At 29.7% G+C, this 18541-nt stretch overlaps 1 protein-coding gene across 3 annotated transcripts in view; it reads left to right on the forward strand.

Moving 5' to 3' along the window:
- Ephrin (ephrin) overlaps positions 1-18541 on the forward strand; it is a 109426-nt gene that overhangs the window by 86595 nt on the left and 4290 nt on the right. The window contains exons 1-3 of one of the 3 annotated variants that reach the window (XM_075734795.1): positions 13513-13759; positions 16213-16247; positions 17743-18067. In XM_075734795.1, the coding sequence (XP_075590910.1) occupies positions 16224-16247; positions 17743-18067 (349 nt within the window). In that variant the 5' untranslated portion in view covers positions 13513-13759; positions 16213-16223. Of the gene's footprint in view, positions 1-12105; positions 12248-13512; positions 13760-15786; positions 16248-17742; positions 18068-18541 lie in introns of those variants that run through there. The other 2 variants (XM_075734794.1, XM_047064283.2) reach the window with 2 other exon arrangements.

Below are 18541 nucleotides of genomic sequence, written 5' to 3' on the forward strand. Positions count from 1 at the left end.
GCAAATTTTTCTCCTTTTTTGTACTGATATATTGACGATGTGTTCTGGTGAATTTTTCATTTTTTTTATTTTATTTTAAATTTCACCTTTCGGTTACAAAGAATCGTGCTATCCATTCTACAACACATGGATTCTATTCTACATTAGAACATACGAAGTGAAGAAGAACTAATCATGCATTTTTATCAAATTATTAGCTTGAAGCTAAATATGTGTTGAATTGGTAAATGGTGTGAATATTAATGTTGTTGATGATGATGATGATATGTGGATGGTGTCTATTTTTGTCAATATTCTAATTAGTCAAACACACACACACACACACACACACAGACACACAGAAATAACAAGGAAGGAAAAGAATGTATGCATGACATGAACACATTCATTTCAACAGACTGAGGCATAATGAAAATGAATTGTTTGTTAATTGGATTCGATTCATATTTGTTCCTGTTGTCTCTTTTGTCTTGTTCGACAAATTCATTCGATGATGTAGTGTTGTTATTATCAGTTTGAATGTTTGCAAGCTGATTTCCTCCCTGATTGACAATTATTATTTTTATTTTATTTTTTTTTTTTGCATTCGAATTATTGTTCCTTTACCATCATTCATAATCGTTTTTTTTCTTTCTTTCGAAAAAATGTCTGTTGCATTGTTGTATTGAAAATGATGTGATAATTGAATTGAATCTAAAATTAGCCTCCTGATGATTGTTGTTGTTGTTGTTGTTGTTGTCGTTGTTGTTGTCAACATCCAATTTTCCATCATTTTTATTATTTAGTTTAGCTTGTAATGTTTCTATAAATGGAACGAATTTCTGTACATTTTAATTCGTTTTCATTCTATCACCATATATTCGTTTATTGATAATAATTATGATGATGATGATGAAATTGTCGTCGCCATCTTCATATGAATGGCAATTTATGCATATCACACACTTACATTCATACATTCATACATAGTTATTATATGAATTTCAAATGTCCAGCTGCAGATTTATATTCTTCCATATTAATAATAATAATAATGATAATCACCATCAATTGGATTGAATGGGAAATTGAATTTTTGCATTGTCGTATTGAACATCATGTGTTGAAGATTTCTTTTTTTTTTCGTTTTTGGCCAAACACACACACACACACATATATTCACATTAATCTTGGGCAATGTTGCTTCCACACTTGCTGTGTGTGTGTGTGTGTGTGTTTGTGTTAATCCTCAATCAATGTACAGAGAAAAGAAAAACGTTACCATTTTCAAAAATAATGTTGACTTGAATGATTATGTCATGGTGCTACTTTATGAAAAAAAAACGATAATAAAAATACCAAAAATCGATGAAGATGATGATGACTATGATGTCGAGTACCATACACAAAACACTTTTCATTCTTTTCAATGCTCGATCCAATGTATGTTTACAATTTGCCGTAGGCTTATTTAAGCCAATATCAAACAAAACACACATACACAGCAAGCCATCCAGAAAAACTAAGCTAAACATTTTCAATAATGATGGATCCTTAGATGTTGAATATAATATATATCGGATCACTGTATGTTTTTTTTTGTTTGGTGTGAATTAGCTACTGTGAGATATGTGTATAATATTTTTGGCTTTTCACTATGTGTGTGTTTCACACTGGTAAATCTCGCTGAGAACCACTCGAATTTTTTTTCTGCATTGATTTTATTACAATTTATCTAATGTTTTTTTTTCTCTCTTTGATTTCATTCATTTTTGATCTATTTATTTGTTTCCCAAGTGAATTGGGTTCGGGTTCGGGTACGTTTTTTTTCATTCATTCATTCATTTTCACTCAAATCGAAAACAATAATAACAACAACAACAAATAGTTTTTCATTTGAAACCTCCAAATTTTTATTTTCTTGCTCTAAATGTTTTTATTATAACAGCAAAAACAAATGAAAATCAAACCACCATTTTCATTTACATCGACTGTATGCATAATATTCTTGTTGTTGGTATTAATTCTGATCCAACCGAGTGATTATGATTTATAATATCCATCAAACAAATAAACAAAAAAACAGAATCATGTTACCAGAATCGTTTTTGTTTTCTTTACAATGAGTAATATGTATTGAGAAAGGTCAATTTGATCTGGTATTGATCAATCATTGCCATTTTTTTCGATTTGAGATGATTTTTTTCGGGTTCATGATGGGTTTATATATATTATGTTCATAGCATTCAATATCGGTTTTTTTTGATGCTAAATAAATTTTCAAGACGCCAAAACATACGATATTTGAATGTCTTATACTAACTAGGTTTTTTTTACATAGAAATAATCGATTATTAATGGTCAGTTTCGACGATAAAGGTTATTTTTTTTATTTTGTTTTGTTTTGTTTATTTGTTTGGTTGGTTGAATATGACACACATATATAATATATCATCACTTTTGTAAAAAAAAATATATATATTACAAATGCCCATTTGTGTTTACACTTTGATGACCAAGTATTATGGCCATGTTGGTCGTTTTATAGATAAGAAGTCTATATTTACGCCAACATCATAACATTTGTTTTTCGATGCCCAATGTCCGTATTGTTTTTCTGGCGATCATTTATACTATTCAACACTGGTTTCCAATTGGAAATTCAACAATTCGAACACACACACACACACACACACACGCATTCATTCATTCATGCAAAATCTAATTCAATTTCCTTTACTGAAATGAAAAGAAAGCGAAAAAAAAAGTTTATATCAATGTAGACACTGCATCTATTTATGATCCATTCATCCATATAAAATAAATGTCTTTTTGCTAGACTTTTTTTTCGTGTGGTTCATATTTTTGTTGATAGATTTGGACAATACTTTGAAATATTCGCCTATGGTCTATGATGGTGGTGGCTGCAGTGTTAAATTGGTCCAACAGACAAAAATCAAGTATGATTTTTGTTGGACATTTTTATTATTATTATTGTTCACAACCCCCTGTACACTACAGCACACACAAAAATCAAAAAAAAACCCGAAACCAAAATTGTCAATGTTAAATATTGAATAGGTCTAGTCCAATAGTGACGACAATTGGTTTCAACAACAACAATGATGATCAAAATGGATAAATCCATTTCTAAACACTAATCATTCGGTTATCATCATCATCATCAACACGGATGTCATTGTGTGTTTGATATTTTGCATCCATGAATGCTATTTATATGCATCTTTTTATCTCGTCAGTTTTTTTTTATATCGCACCAATCAAAATTCAAAACAAATCTGATTGTTGCAAATTGTTATCATTATTGTTGTTGTCGTTTTGTTCGATGATAGATAGATAGATAATAATTATTGTTTTGAATTATGACAAAAAATAACAATTTCACATTTTGCATGCTTGTCCATGTTGTTGTTGTTAGTTTTGTGTCTGTTATTGACATTTGACAATTTTTTTTTGCCTATTTTTGTTTCATTGGATATGCTATGTTTGAATCTATTCTGTCATTTTTTTTTGTCCTCTATTCTCGTTCTTGTCCAGTTTTTTGTTGTTGTTGTTGTTGTTGTGAATATGACTGGTATGACAATATCGCTCACTGCTGCTTATGACAACTTGTCACACAGCCTACGAAAAAAAAACGATGCAATTCTTCGTTTTTATTTAGCTACAGCTCAAACCTCCCTCGTTTTAGTTTCTTTTTTTTTCATTTCATTTCTAGGATAAAATTAGATCTTGATCTGATTTGACTTTCACATCAATCAAATCGATGAAAATCATTTTTCGTTTTCTCTATTTTTTTTTGGCCATAATCGAATTATTTTATGATTAGATCATAATTTCCAAATGTTATTTGTTAGATTTGTTTGATTTGTTTTTGTTTTGCGTCGATCAAATCGATTCAATTTATTTTCCAATAACAAATAGATTGATGCTTCGGGCCAAAAAAAAAAAATTTTTGCATAAACATCACAAGTCCCGTGTGTATCGATACATGAAAAATAAAAACAACAAACGCATATGGCCAGGTTTGTTGTTGTTTCTTCAACATCAGTTTACCCATTGATTGTTGATCATTGGACTGTTCCAATGATGGTTTTTTTTTGGACATGAAATTTGAATGAAAATTCTGCCCGTTACGTTTATTATTATTATTATCATGAATGAATGAATGAAATGGACAAATGGAAAATAATTTTGATTCACTCCATATATATAGGGTTCAATGTTGCAGAATCATTGTTGTTATTATCATTCATACAATACTGTAATATGTAGAGATTTAAGATTGTCCCACTCGAATATTTCAATTTGAATTCTCCTTATATATCGTTTACTTTTCTAGGATTTCATTTTGTTTTCAATTTTTTTTTGTTCCAAAAATAAAACATTGTATCATTGATTGCATGGTTTTTGCTTGCCTACCAACCGTTATTTTTTTTTTTTTTTTTTTAGTCTTCTCCAATTTCTGGTTGAATGAATTAATATATATCTCGACAATCAAACAACCATACAACCAACACAAGAAAAAGAAGCTGAAAACATGTTTTTTATTTTTTTATTAAAGTTCAGGTACAAAAATGACGATAACAACAACAACAACAACAATTGATGATGATGATGGCGCAAATCAAACTTTGTAGATGAAGCAAAAAAAATAACGTCATCTGTATCCGTAACGATCATCATCATTATTATTAACATCATTCGTTGCATCATTAATATTTTTTTCTTCACTTGAAATTCAATATGAAATTCTATTCTCATTATCGTCATGTTCGCTTGTTATGTTGTTGCAACAACATTTTTTTTCTTCTTTTTTTTTCGTTGATCGCATATATGCTTAAATGAATTTGTGAAAAATATTTTCTCAACAATGATAACGATCTCTGTCGATTCGATTCGATTCAGGATTTTTTTTATTGTTATTGTTATTGGCTTGGTTATATAGAAATGATGATTATAATAAGGAAAAATAGTTCTTTGAATGAGAAAATATCATCATTCGTTTCCGACAAAAAAAAAAAAAAAATAAAAATAAAATTCAATACAATTCTCCATTGATCCGGATCTCATTATGAATATGAATTGACTTGCAACACACTGAATTCAAGAATTTCATCTCATTCATAAATTTTCGCTCAATTCAATTTATTAGTTGGCAAAAGCAAAAATAAAAATTTCTTATTTTTGTTGTTTTGCCCTCACATCTATTTATAGTATGAAACTAGGAAAAAATATTGAATCCTTTATTTTCACTTGGATTATATTTATATATTCTGATGAAAATTTGGGCTGATTTTCTTCGACCAATTTTCTTTTGTTATTGTTCTGGTTTTGTCTCTTTTTTCAGCTGTTTGTTTGTTTGTTTGATATATGGCTATGGCACATCATACATATATATATAAGAAACGTGCTAATTGTGTCATTATTCCACATATGTCGCCTGAATATTCAATTTTATATGTGGACAACAAAAGATACACACACACACCTACTTCTAAGCCATTCATTGATGTTATGCGATCACACACATTCTCCCAAATAATAATTCTTCCATGATTAAATCTCATTATATATGAGCCGTTTGTTGGACTTTTTAATTTTCTTATTACATTCAATTTATATTGTGTGTGTGATTCATTTATTTATTGAATAAATCCCTAAAATGATTCTACCCACATTGTTGAACATCTTTTGTTGCTTTGAAATTTCCGGGTGCTGCTCTAAGGTTTCGTTTTGGACCACTCTTTCTCACGATTACACACACGATATTTTATTGGCCATAATTTGTGCGTGTGTGTGTGTGTCACTCGTTATTTTGTACAACTTTGTTGTACTTGTAATATTCGCCTATCTGGCTATTTTCCAATATTTAATTTTAGTTGAACAAACTTTTTTCATATAAATTCAATGATTTTTTTTTTCGTTGAAGTGGTAGATGCTTTGGCAAAAATGGACATTATTAATATCATCATTGGCAATTAACTATTTGCCTTTTCAATTCCATTTCTCTCGGTTGATATTTGAACTGTGTTTTTGTCAGGGCTGGTAATTTTTTTTTCACTCGTAAATCATTCGGTAGATTCGTTCAATAAATTGGGATAATTCTAAATACTATAGCCATAACGAAAAAGCAAGAGCGGTGGATTCTTATTTTCTTCAGCCTTGTTTCCATTTGTCGATAAATAAATGTTTGAAAAAAAAATTCTAAACGGATTTCACATCTCTTGTCGTTTTCATTTCCAACCCCCAAAAAATGAATGGCAACATTATTTTTCTCTTTCTCACAATGATTACGATGATGATGGTGGAGATGATTAGCATCATTGTTTTCGAGATTTTTTTTTCAAAGACCTTCTTACAAAAAAATTAAACTACCGAAATTTGCCACCACTACCACCAACAATTGTTACCACAGCAAAGATTTGCACGCAAAAAAATCGTTTTCAAAAAAAAAAAAAAAATGTTGCAATTCGTCGTTTGCCATTGGCAATCGACAATTACATTTTGATCAATTTCATTGTTATGGTTAACCAATGTTGTTGTATCATTGGTTAGAGAGAGAGAGAGAGCCCAACAATAATCATAATTTTTTTTTGCTACTCTAAAGTACAGAATAATGGCCTTAAACATACAAACATAAATCATCGATCCGTTTAGAATTCTTTGAAATATTCTCCAATTTCAAGTACTATACAAAATTGCTCATCATTACTATTTGATGAACAACAACAACAACAAAAACAACAAGAATCGAATGGATTTATTTGTTTTGGTCCCAAAAAATAATAGTGATCATAATTATTATTGAGTAAATATTGTTAATCGAATAAATCGATAATTGAACAATTTTTTCGGTTACTGTTATTTTCTAATAATCATGCCACATTGACACATTAGGTTTCTGGTACACACACATACACACACACAACAATCAATTTTGGTAAACTGGTTACGTGAATATTTTTTCTTTTTATTCATTCACGTTTTTTTTCACAACCGGATTACAACAGATCACAACGGGTTTCCAAACAATCAATCAATAATAACACCACCATACCAGCTTTGTGTAAAAATGCAATTCGATATTATTATTATTACAAACGAATGTTGTCAATCAAATAGAGAGAAAATTTTTTTTTTTTTTACTCCCAAAACGAATTCACCCGAAAATACAACCTGGTCGATCAAATGGGCTATAAGTAGATTACCGAAAAAAAAAATGAAAATGAAAATGAAAATAATGAATAAAAATTGAAGATTACAATTAGTAGTTGGAAATGAAATGAAATGAAATGTCATATGTTTGGCCTCTGTGCGTGTCAGATCATTGCCATTTCATTTATTATTTCTATGTGCGTGTGACTCATATTGAATATACAAAATACACATACCATCTCCATCCAACAATCACCGTTTCAACCAAAAAAAAAAATTGAAAATTGAGCCTGCTCCAACCGACTATTCAGCCAATTCCGAATCATTTCATTTCATTTCATTCATGTTCACCATGTGTATACTAGGAAAATTTATGCTTTCCATTCATTTTATATGTATTTTCTTCTTCGTGTAAATGAAAATTTCTTCATTTTTTTTTCATTCGAAGAATGAGCCAAAATAGAAAAAAAAAATCTTGTCTCTTGGCACGGGCAAATTACAACACGACACGACAACAACAAACCAGAAACGAAAAAAAAGGAGAAATGAAAAAAAAATTCAAATTGATTTATTTTTGTTCTAGTGTTGTTGGTTATTTCATCAAATGAGTTTTTTTTTCATCATTCGTTCGTTCGTTCGTTTCGTTCCATTCATCCATCCATCCAAAACATTTTCATTTTTGCTTCCTATTTTTTTCCATAGAAAAAAAACAACACTGATGTTTTTTTTTGGTAATTACAAATTTAAATTTAAGCTAGATGGGTATGCATGAATATATATAGCCATGGTGGTGGTACACCTGGCAACACCTATATGAATGGCCCATAAATTATCAATTTTTTTTGCTATTCGCCCAACCAAGATGTGTGGCGGCGGTGGTGGTGGCTCCAAATAACGAATTTTTCTGCTTGATTTTTTTTTCGTTAGAAATCGAATTCGAACGAAACCTAGCAACCATAACTAATTTGTTATCGAAAAATTTAATTTCAAGGAAATTATTATTCAGATTTTTTTTTCCATATTCGAATCTAGTAATGATTAGGTTTTTTTTATGGATACAGTGTTACACATTTTTTTTCCTCCTAATCTGATCAAATTGATTGATTGATTCAATTCTGGTCAAACACTTTTATGTTTTAGGATTGACAGAATTTGCATAATGATCATATTTTGTACAAATATTGACCTGATCATTCGCCAAAAAAAAAAAACATCTGAGCCCTTGTGAAATTAAATGGTCAGTGATTTGAATAGCATACAGAGGACACAAATTATGATATCATTCATGTTATCATACATAATCCATCTTATGACACATCGGATCTTATTCCTTGACAAGTTAGTTTCTTTATATTCCGGCCATTCTTGTAATAAATCTAATTAATTTTGACAGAATTTTTGGATACAAAACAACATTGTTGACGACGATGAATCGATTACATTCAAGTCAGTCAAACTAGTTGTTTTTTTTTGTTTCGCCTACGATCCATATCCATATACGTGATTCAATGATGATGATGATGATGCTATTGTTAAATTAGATAACACATCAATCATGTTTATGTGTGTGTGTGTGTGTTGGTGTTGGGAAATTTGATGCGACAATTCTCTGGCCATAATTCATATTAATTCTATATAAATGTCCATAATAATACTAATCTTGCATCCAATCTTTGTTGTCAATGAAAAATGATGATGGTTTTACTAGCATTTACTGTATATCAAAAAGAAAATTTTTTTAAAAATAAAGTAATTCTGATAACTTGTAGTTTGAATGGTTTCGTTCGTGTGTGTGTGTGTGTGTGTATCTTAAGCTTACCTTCAAAGTAGTATTGCAATTTTGAGAAAAGCCACAAATCAAAACCATAAAGATAAAAATGAAAATAATGTCCATATACACATACCTCATAGCCATAGGTTTGTTAAATGAAAAAAAAAAATAAATAAATTCCCAATCCACACAAACACACACACAGACACACATTGGATCATCACAAATTTCGGCGTCTTAATTCAGTTATCCTTCAATCTTAATACATAGATGCAATATTTCTTTCATATGCCAAACGATTATATTCTTATGGGGCGGCTGCCTGGCAATCATTAGAAAGGAAATATTATCTTTATGACAAGCTTCAATGATATAATGGCTTTTTTTTGATATCTTTGTCGATTGTCGTCGTCATCATCATCATCTTCGTCGTCGTCGTCGTCGTCGTTGTTGTTATTGTTGTTGTTGATCCGTCACACATTGGATGTCACAGAAGAAATAGTTTTTTTGATTGGTAATTCTTGTTCTCGCTTTCTCTGTTTTTCTTAAAATTTGAAGAAAGGTTCATTTTTGTGTTGTTATCTTACTTTTTTTTGTTGTCTCTGCTGTCGTTTACATCGTTGACCTTTGCGTCCATCATCGTCGATTATCATTGATGATAGTTACTTGATCATTGAAGAAAAAAAAATCTAATTTTGTCATTTACATTTTTTCCGCTTTCGCTTCTGCTTCTGCTTCTGTTGTTTGTTTGTTATCTATAGAAGACCCTATGAAAGATACAAAGATATGAAAGATGTTTAAATTGTCGATTATTTTTTTTTTATTTATTCACATTAATTCATTATGACCAGATAACGTAATGGCCAGAAATGTGAAATGAGCGATATATAGAGAGAGATATGAATTATTGGCACACACAAACAAAAAAAAAATTTTTTTTTTGTTTTGTTTACCATAAATATATCGTATAGATCCGTGAATTGGTAAATTCTGAAACACGATTATCGACATTTAGGTGTGAAATGGCCATTTAATTTTATTTTTATTTTTGTTTTTTTTTTGTATTTTTAATAATTCCTGGCAGCAGCAGCAGCAGCAGCCGCCAACACACTTGAATCCATCTCTTCCTCCACCACTTTTTATTTTATTATTTTTTTTCATTTTGGTCAAAATGATATTGTTTTGGATGCGCTTTTATCATCATCATCATTACGATTATTTATGACTTATTATCATAATCATAATATAGAATATATGCCCAAGAAGAAGAAGAAAAAGAAAAAAATAGTAGGCTTGACCGTTGTGTGCTTTAAGATGTTTTGTGTTGTTACCTGTGTGTGTGTTGGTCTGAACCTTTTAATTTGCCTAATGGTTGCGCTCCGTTTTTTTTTGTAATTTTTTTTTGTCTGACCTGTTTGTATGATGAAGAAAAAAGTGACGCGGCCTAGCTTTTTTCTTTTCTTTTCTTCTTTTTTGTAGCTTCCTTTTCATACATTTTTTTTGCCGATTCAAAGTTTTCTCTGTGTGTGCGTTCGGTTGAATAGAATAATAATAATGATAATGATGATAATAATAATCATAAAAAACATGGAATGTGGCAGGAATGATTATTGAAAAATCTTTTAATTTTGTAGTCCAACCAAAATGAGCAGTATACTATGACTATGACTATGTTGGCTGGCTAAAATTGTTTTTTTTTCGACTTTAAAAAAAATTTTTTTTTTTTGCCAAACTTTGCTGTTGTTGAATTTCGTGATTAAATTTCTCTTACAAACAAACGAAATTGTTGCAGTGCTTACATTGAATTTCTAATTGATTTTTTTTTTCTTTGCGCTGCTTTGGTTGATGATCATACATTGATTGAGGATAATTAACGCCTTGGTATGTGTTTGTGTGTGTGTGTTATCTTTTGGTGATCTATGTGATTCTTTCATGATTATTTCTATTTAAAAACTTTCACCAATTTTTGAGATCAATCACGATGATCACGAATTTGCGGGTTATTGATTATTATTTCTAAAATCGAAATACATCGATTTATGATTTTTATTGAAATTGGACAATTTCAATAAATCACAACGCGTGATCGTTTCTCTCTCTTTTTTTGATCATTGGAATTTTTGGTCAAAAAAGCATCATCTGGTTTATTATTTTTAAAATTATTCTAAATAAAACCGAACATTTTGTATTTCTTTACCTTGTTTTCTTCGTAATGCCGTGGATTACAATAGAAAATAATTTCACGTTCAAACATTTCTTTTCATATTTTCAGAAAAGGAACATATCATTTTCAATAAAAAAATAATAAAACTGACCATATATTCATGACGATTGATATTTTCATTGATTGTATGATCATGATGATGATGTCTAGACATGATGTGATATCAGATATGACTTTTTGAATTCGACCGATGGTTGTTTTCCAAATAATTTCAGATCGATTGGTCATAAATTTTCAATGATGTAATGGGCATTTTAATTTAACAAGAAAATTTTTCCAAAGAAAAAAAAATTCATTTGTCAAAAAATTCTTAAATTAAAAACTAATGGCTAATGAAGTCATTTTTGTTTTTGTTGTTGTTGTTGTTATTTTTGCTTAGACACAATAACCGGTTTCTTCGCAACATTTGATTGATTGATTGATTGATTTGCATGTGAAACAATCTGATGTGAATTTAATATTTTAATCCTGTTCAAGGTCCAAGGTGTGTGTGTGTGTGTGTATGTGTGTGTATGTTTGAATTTACCCATAGGGCATATTCGTCGATCAAATCGATTAAAATCGACATAATTTTTCCATAGAGATTCACTCACCTGTATTTGAATCAATATAATAATAATTAAGGTTGATCGAATCCTATTTCTGGCCATCATCTTCATCATAATTATTACGGATATCCATCAATTTGATTTATATGCTTTACACATCCCAGTCTTTTGCTTTCTCTTGCTGACACATCTGAATCACTTAATTAAATCATTATTTTCTTAAAGACTTTCCTGTGTGCATGATAAATTGTACTGATTTATTTCGAACCAATATCATTCGATTGTTGTCCCTAAAAAGTTCATTTCAATACCGTTGCACAATTTTTTTTTTCAAGTAAAATGATAATAATAGCTTTGTTCATCTATATTTAATAAATAAAATTTTTCGTTTTTTTTTCTGCAAACAGATTCCGCATAGATAATACTGATCATATAATCGATGTAAATCGTGGCAATGCCGCATTTGAATATGATCAAATCAACATCATATGTCCAATGTATACGAAAGGAACAAGAGAAGACGATATTGAAACGTATATCATTTATAATGTGAGTAATTTCATTTCATATTTTTCTTTCTTTCCGAATCATAATTGTTTTGTTTTTATTTGTTTAATAATAATGGTTCCAAGATGAATGATAAATATTCAGGTTCTGACATCGATAAAAACGACAGATTATTATTATTAGAGATACAAAATTGCGTGTACAGATTCCCTTTTTTTCTGATGATTTAGATGAACAAATATTACATGCAGGCAATTATTACATGGCATTGTCATGATCAAATGTTTGAATGGTTCTGATCCTTCCATGTACCTTCCATGTACGATTTTGTCATGCATGTGTCATTGAGTGGTCAAGTTTTTGTTTGCCCTATCATATGTTTTTCTCATATCTAGCATTGTTAATAATCATCAACAATTACAATGACTTGCAATTACACAACAAAATGTTAATGTTAGCCACATTCTTTTGTGTTCAATATGCTGATGGCGATCATCATCATCATCATCATTATGATTATGGTTATGATTATGATTTCCTGTTAGTTGTACAATTGAAAAGACACATATTTTCTATGATGATTGTAACAAATTCTTTTCTGATCTGGATAATGATAAATAGATGATGATGCACGATGTCGACCTCGAAATATATATTAATACAATTGGAATTTGTTATCATTCATTCATTATTGATCAGTTATCGAAAGTTTCTTTTTTGATATTGATTTTCTCTTCATTCTTGAATATCTATTCTATTGATTATTTATTTTTTTTCTCGGCTAATGATTTCTTTGATTGAATTCTCAATTCGATTTGTCATTCATTTTGTTGTTGATAGTCAAAAAAAAAAAAAAAAAAAAAAATACAAGCAAAGGATGAAAATCATTCATTCCACTTTGAAGAGGGTTATATGAATGAATGGCCAATCACATTTATATCACGATTTTTTTTTCATTCGATGAATTTTATCGGAGAAAAATATGGCTTTTCTCAATTTACGTACCATGCACATGTATCTAATGATGCGAAATAGGAGAATATCGAACGATGAAAATTTATAATAATGAATTGAAGCCAGCTAAATCAGGTTTATGTTTCGGGTCTAGTTCATTTCGGTCATGATATACACAACCAATCTCTATTCAATTAGCGGCCATTTTTTTCCATTTCTCCCTACAAATTGATATCAAATTTACTCCACAACGCATTAACAGTCTGGCAATCCGATGACATTTATCTATAGCGACAATCTTGGCAATATGAAACCAGGAAAAATGTGTACATTTTTATATTTGGTCTCTTGTCATTGTCATTCGATTACTGTGTTTTGTAGTGTTTGTTCATCATCATCATCATTATCTTACGACAAATGAATGGCATCACAATCCCAATTAGCGCGCTCAACAAGAACAGATATTTGAAATATTAATCCCTTTCAAAATCAAAAATATTTGAGCAAATCAATAACTAATTTTTTTTTATTTCTTTTCTCTAGTTGGTCATTGAACCATTCCACGATAAAAATGACGTTCATCATCAAAATCATATTCGAGTAGCCAATTTTTTTTTGCATTCAAAATTCTGTCAACAAAAGTCTAAACTTTTGCTTGTCGCTTGTTTTGTTGTCATTCATTTATTGAACCATTCTATTTGTTATGTCAAATGAAATACATATCATATGGCATCATCTTCTTAGATGTCTTAGTTTTACCTCATCATGTATCTTTGAGTCTCGATCAGCAAACATCATCATCTTTTTATGGTCGTCATTATGATCGACATGAAATCATCCTAATAACATACATATATAGACCAATGATGATATGAGACTTAAGTTTTTATGACTTGAATGTCGTCAAGATGTGCTGTGTTGACAGTGAATGCAACCGCACATTCTTAATCCAGTTATATTTGAAGTTTTCCTTTTTTGACATTTGATTTGATCCATTTCTTTGGAATTCGTACTCCATTTGAATTTTTTTCTCTCTTTTTTTTTGCTTGTTATAATGAAACAGAATTCTCAATATTTGAGATTGAAATGGGAAAAAAAATATTGTTAATTGACCATAATGACATTCGATGATGGTGGGTGGGTGGATGGATGGATGTGTCATGACTTAGCATATAATGATGGTAATGGAAAATATTACAAAATGAAGCGACCAAAAAACAAAAATCGCTGTCATTACCATCTGGATGTGTGACATGTGAACTTGTCAATTTTGAAACGACCAATCTCAACATTATTATTTCTTATATTTTCAATTCATCGAATATGTGAATTGTTCCATATGCTATATGGTCCGCATACAATTTAGCATTGAATCAGTTTCATTCTTCAATTTGTACTTTCATTCATTCCATTTTTATCGTTTTTTTTTGAGTTTACTTGTTTCATACGATAATAATTGACGTTTGATGATCGATCCACATTTGATCGACATTAATTGTTACAATCATCATCATAACTAAAAAAAACAAGTAAAAGTGTGAACTTGTAAAAGAAGTTTCATTTCGTAGATGAGAAATTATTGAACCATTTTTCTTGTTTTTCTTTGTTTCAGTAGATTTTTCCTGGTTGTTTTAACACAAAGTTCTCTCCATTCTCTCCATAAAAACATTACAAATGAAACTTTTTTTTTCGTAGGGTCCAAAACATTTAACGATTTCACAATAACAATAATAATCATTATTACATTTAGTCGATTGGCTAGCAACATTTGTAAATGAATGTTATGCGGAAGTAGCCAGCACAAAAAAAATGTATGTCAACTCTCTCTCTCTCTCTCTCTCTCTCTTGTGCTTCTGGATTATTTCATTGTCATTCGAGAATCGCCATTCTTTTTTTTTTTTTTTTTTTTTTTTTTTTTGTTTGGCTCGTTGAAGTTGTAGTTGTTTTTCATTTTCTCTTTCAGTTTCAGGAACGATACAACCAATTCTTTTTTGTTGTTCCTGTTTGTTTCATTATTTATAAACATGCACTATTATTCCTATGTCATTTATATATATGGTGGATCGATCATTCTGTTTTCTGGAACCATATTTTTGCATGTTTCACTTGAACATTGTTATTTATTATTTTATTTGTTCCATCATTTCACTTGCATTGTAGAATGAATTAAACATTGAGAAATGATAATAATTTATTTAAAAATTATCATCGTGATGACAATAAATATGGCGACAAACGCCATCTTTGATTATATTATTTTGTCGGTACGTTTGATTTGAATCAAACTATTTTCGAAAGCTAGTTTTCATAAATGTCCATCTTATCAAAAACTAATTCATAAATGATAAAAGGTCTCTTCTCATTTTTACAGTCACATTATCTCATTGTACATATCAGATATATATTTGTTATCGATTGTTGAATTCCAATTTTTCAAAAAAAAAAAAAAAAAAAAAAAAAATGATGGTCTAGTGTTTGTGCGGTTGTGCAATGCTTTTTTTTATGCACATGTTTTCATTATTATCACCACCAGAACAAAAAAAAAAACCCACTGAGGTTTTTCACCGCAGAAAGAAAAAAAAAATCAAATCGATATAAAAGCAAGAATTTTTCGCCTCTTCAACTCTGTTGTTTTATCGATCCATTTTGATGAGACCGAGACAGAGAGGGAGAGTGAGTGAAACAAAAGAAAGAAGAAAAAAAAATGTTGATGATATGTAAATATATAATCAGAAATGACTCACGACAACTACAACATCAACCACAACAACAACGTCTTTGGCAATCATTCTTCTGTTAAATTGGCTCCAATTTAACGATCTAAATGAATTACAGTGGCGGTAAAATGAGGGTGGAAGAAGAGAAAAAAAACTGATACACGTTAACAACAATGAATAGACAATGTTGTTGTTATTATGATTTCCCAAAAAAAAAAGTTTTCATCCGCTATTTTTAAACTTGAATTTCTAAATTTGAATTTTTTTTTTGTTTTTGTTTCTTCATTTATCATATACAAAAAAAACAACAACAACAACAACAAAATCATCGTAAAGAATTTTAAACAATGTTTATTATGATGATGATAAAAGTAAGAAATTTTTTCCATTCTTTTGTCTCTTCTTGATTCTTTGTCAATTTCATAATTATTGAAGATATTTTTGGCTGTTCTTCTTTGGCAGATCTTTTTGATTCTAGTCTCAGCTTGATAGCTTTGGCCACAGTATATGCTCATCATCATCATCATCATCAACAATAACAAAATCCTCTTAGAAATGAGAATAATAATAACAATTTAATGGCCATTCTGGTCACGTTCATTTGAAACACCAGAAACACACATTCATTATTATCCTGATTTTTAGATACACAACTTTTGAACGCGCGGTATCAGTAAAAGTATGTCCATATAATAAAAGCATCGTTGATGATGACCTAAAGATGGTTTTTTTTTCTCTCTCTCTCTCTCTTATATAAGATCATCAAACTTTACAATTCGTGTTATTGATTTATGTTCTTTTCTTTTTGTTTATCTTATGATGACACGCATTTCAAAATTTTCATTCATTCATTATTCCATAGATTTTAAGATTAACGGCTTTTTTTTGTCAAGAAAAATTCATCCGTTGTTTCTTTTCTTTTTCATCAATCATTGATTTGTATATTGTCTTTTTTTTTCTTTTTCTTCGTTAACATTGACATTCTTTTTTTGTTGTTGTTTTGTTGTCATTTGGGAAATTGGATACCTTATGGATGTTTTTTTTTGTTTTGTTTTGTTTGGTTGTAATTTAATTACCATTCATGAGATTATCAAATCAAATGATGATAGTGTTACTAATGTGTGATGCTGATGATGATGATGATGAAATGAATCACGGTCGCATTATCTTTTTAGTCATAATGGACAAATTGAAAAAAAATCAAAATAAAAACCTTCATCACGTTATCGTTGTTTAATGTCTTTTTTTTTCTCTTCTTTGTTTGAATAGAATTCAACTTGTACACACAAAGGGAAAAAAAGAATAATTTAAGTTTTGACCATTACCGTTTCGCTATTCGGTTGTAAGATTACAATTTCTGTCTAATTTAATTGATGCTTGCCTACGATGATGATGATGATGATGGTGGCCTTTGTATTACATTACCATTTTGTCGTCTTACCATAAGTGAACAATTCGGTGTGGTATGGTGTATCATTAACATTGGTCTTTCATTCATTGAAAATCATTAATGTTAAACAAAACAAAATGTTAATTCGTTGTGTCCATGATACAATTCAATGATGATGATGATGATGATGATGATAATGGTCATGGAATTTCTGTTTTTTTTTGTTGTATCTGCTGATTTGTTCTGTTCTATGTAATTCTGTACAAATGATTTCAACTTGATCTTAATAGTTATTAATATTATATATGAATCATAATGATGTCTTTGCTATAGCAGTAGTGTATGTATTTTTTTTAGGGCGAAAAAATATGTTGTTTTTGGTATTCATGTTTTTTGTTGTTTTGTTTTAATATTTACTGAGCTGTATTGTTTATTATATTGATTTATTCATATTCATTTTTTCTTTTCTTTTCTAGGTTTCAAAAGAAGAATATGATGGTTGCCATATTGCCAATGCAGCATTAGCACGTACGATAGCTGTCTGTGATAAGCCATTTTTAAATCGTTATTATACGGTTACATTTCGCCCGTTCACACCACAACCTGGTGGATTAGAATTTCATCCTGGTCAAGATTATTATTTCATTGCATTATCGGCTAAACCTGGAGATGTTTCCAATCATTGTCAGAAATATCATATGAAAGTTGTATTCAAGGTGTGCTGTGGCAAACAACAACAACAACAATCATCGCAACAGCCACAATCGACAAGTGCCGCTCATCGACCATCATCATCCATTGGTAAGTGTATGGTTTTTGCTTATTACAAAAAATTTTACTCCAAACAAACTTTTTTTTTGAGAAAAATTCACTTTAGATGAAAACATTCTATCTATCTGGTCCGGTTGGGCGAGATAGGATTTTCTCATCCTTCAATGAACAATAATTAATTCAAAAAATAAAGTGATGATGATGATGATGAATAATAATTTATGTTATGATCAAAAACAACAATGCATATAAACCTATAAACCAGAAATTCATTTATGCATTCTGAAGGTCAACCGATGATGATGATGATGATGATGGTGATGGTGAACCAACCAGCAAGAAAAAAATGATCATTATCAAACTGGCGTGATACAAATTTTTTCCATTGTAATTCATTCATTCATTGTTCATGTGTTTCGTTTGATATTATGATGATTCTGATAGGTCAAACAAAAAACAAAAAAAACACATGTAGCATAAGATATTCAGAAGCGATGTGTGAAA

The sequence above is a fragment of the Dermatophagoides farinae genome, chromosome 10 (genome assembly GCF_024713945.1).
Source record: "Dermatophagoides farinae isolate YC_2012a chromosome 10, ASM2471394v1, whole genome shotgun sequence".
In the NCBI taxonomy this organism is placed as follows: Eukaryota; Metazoa; Arthropoda; class Arachnida; order Sarcoptiformes; family Pyroglyphidae; genus Dermatophagoides; species Dermatophagoides farinae.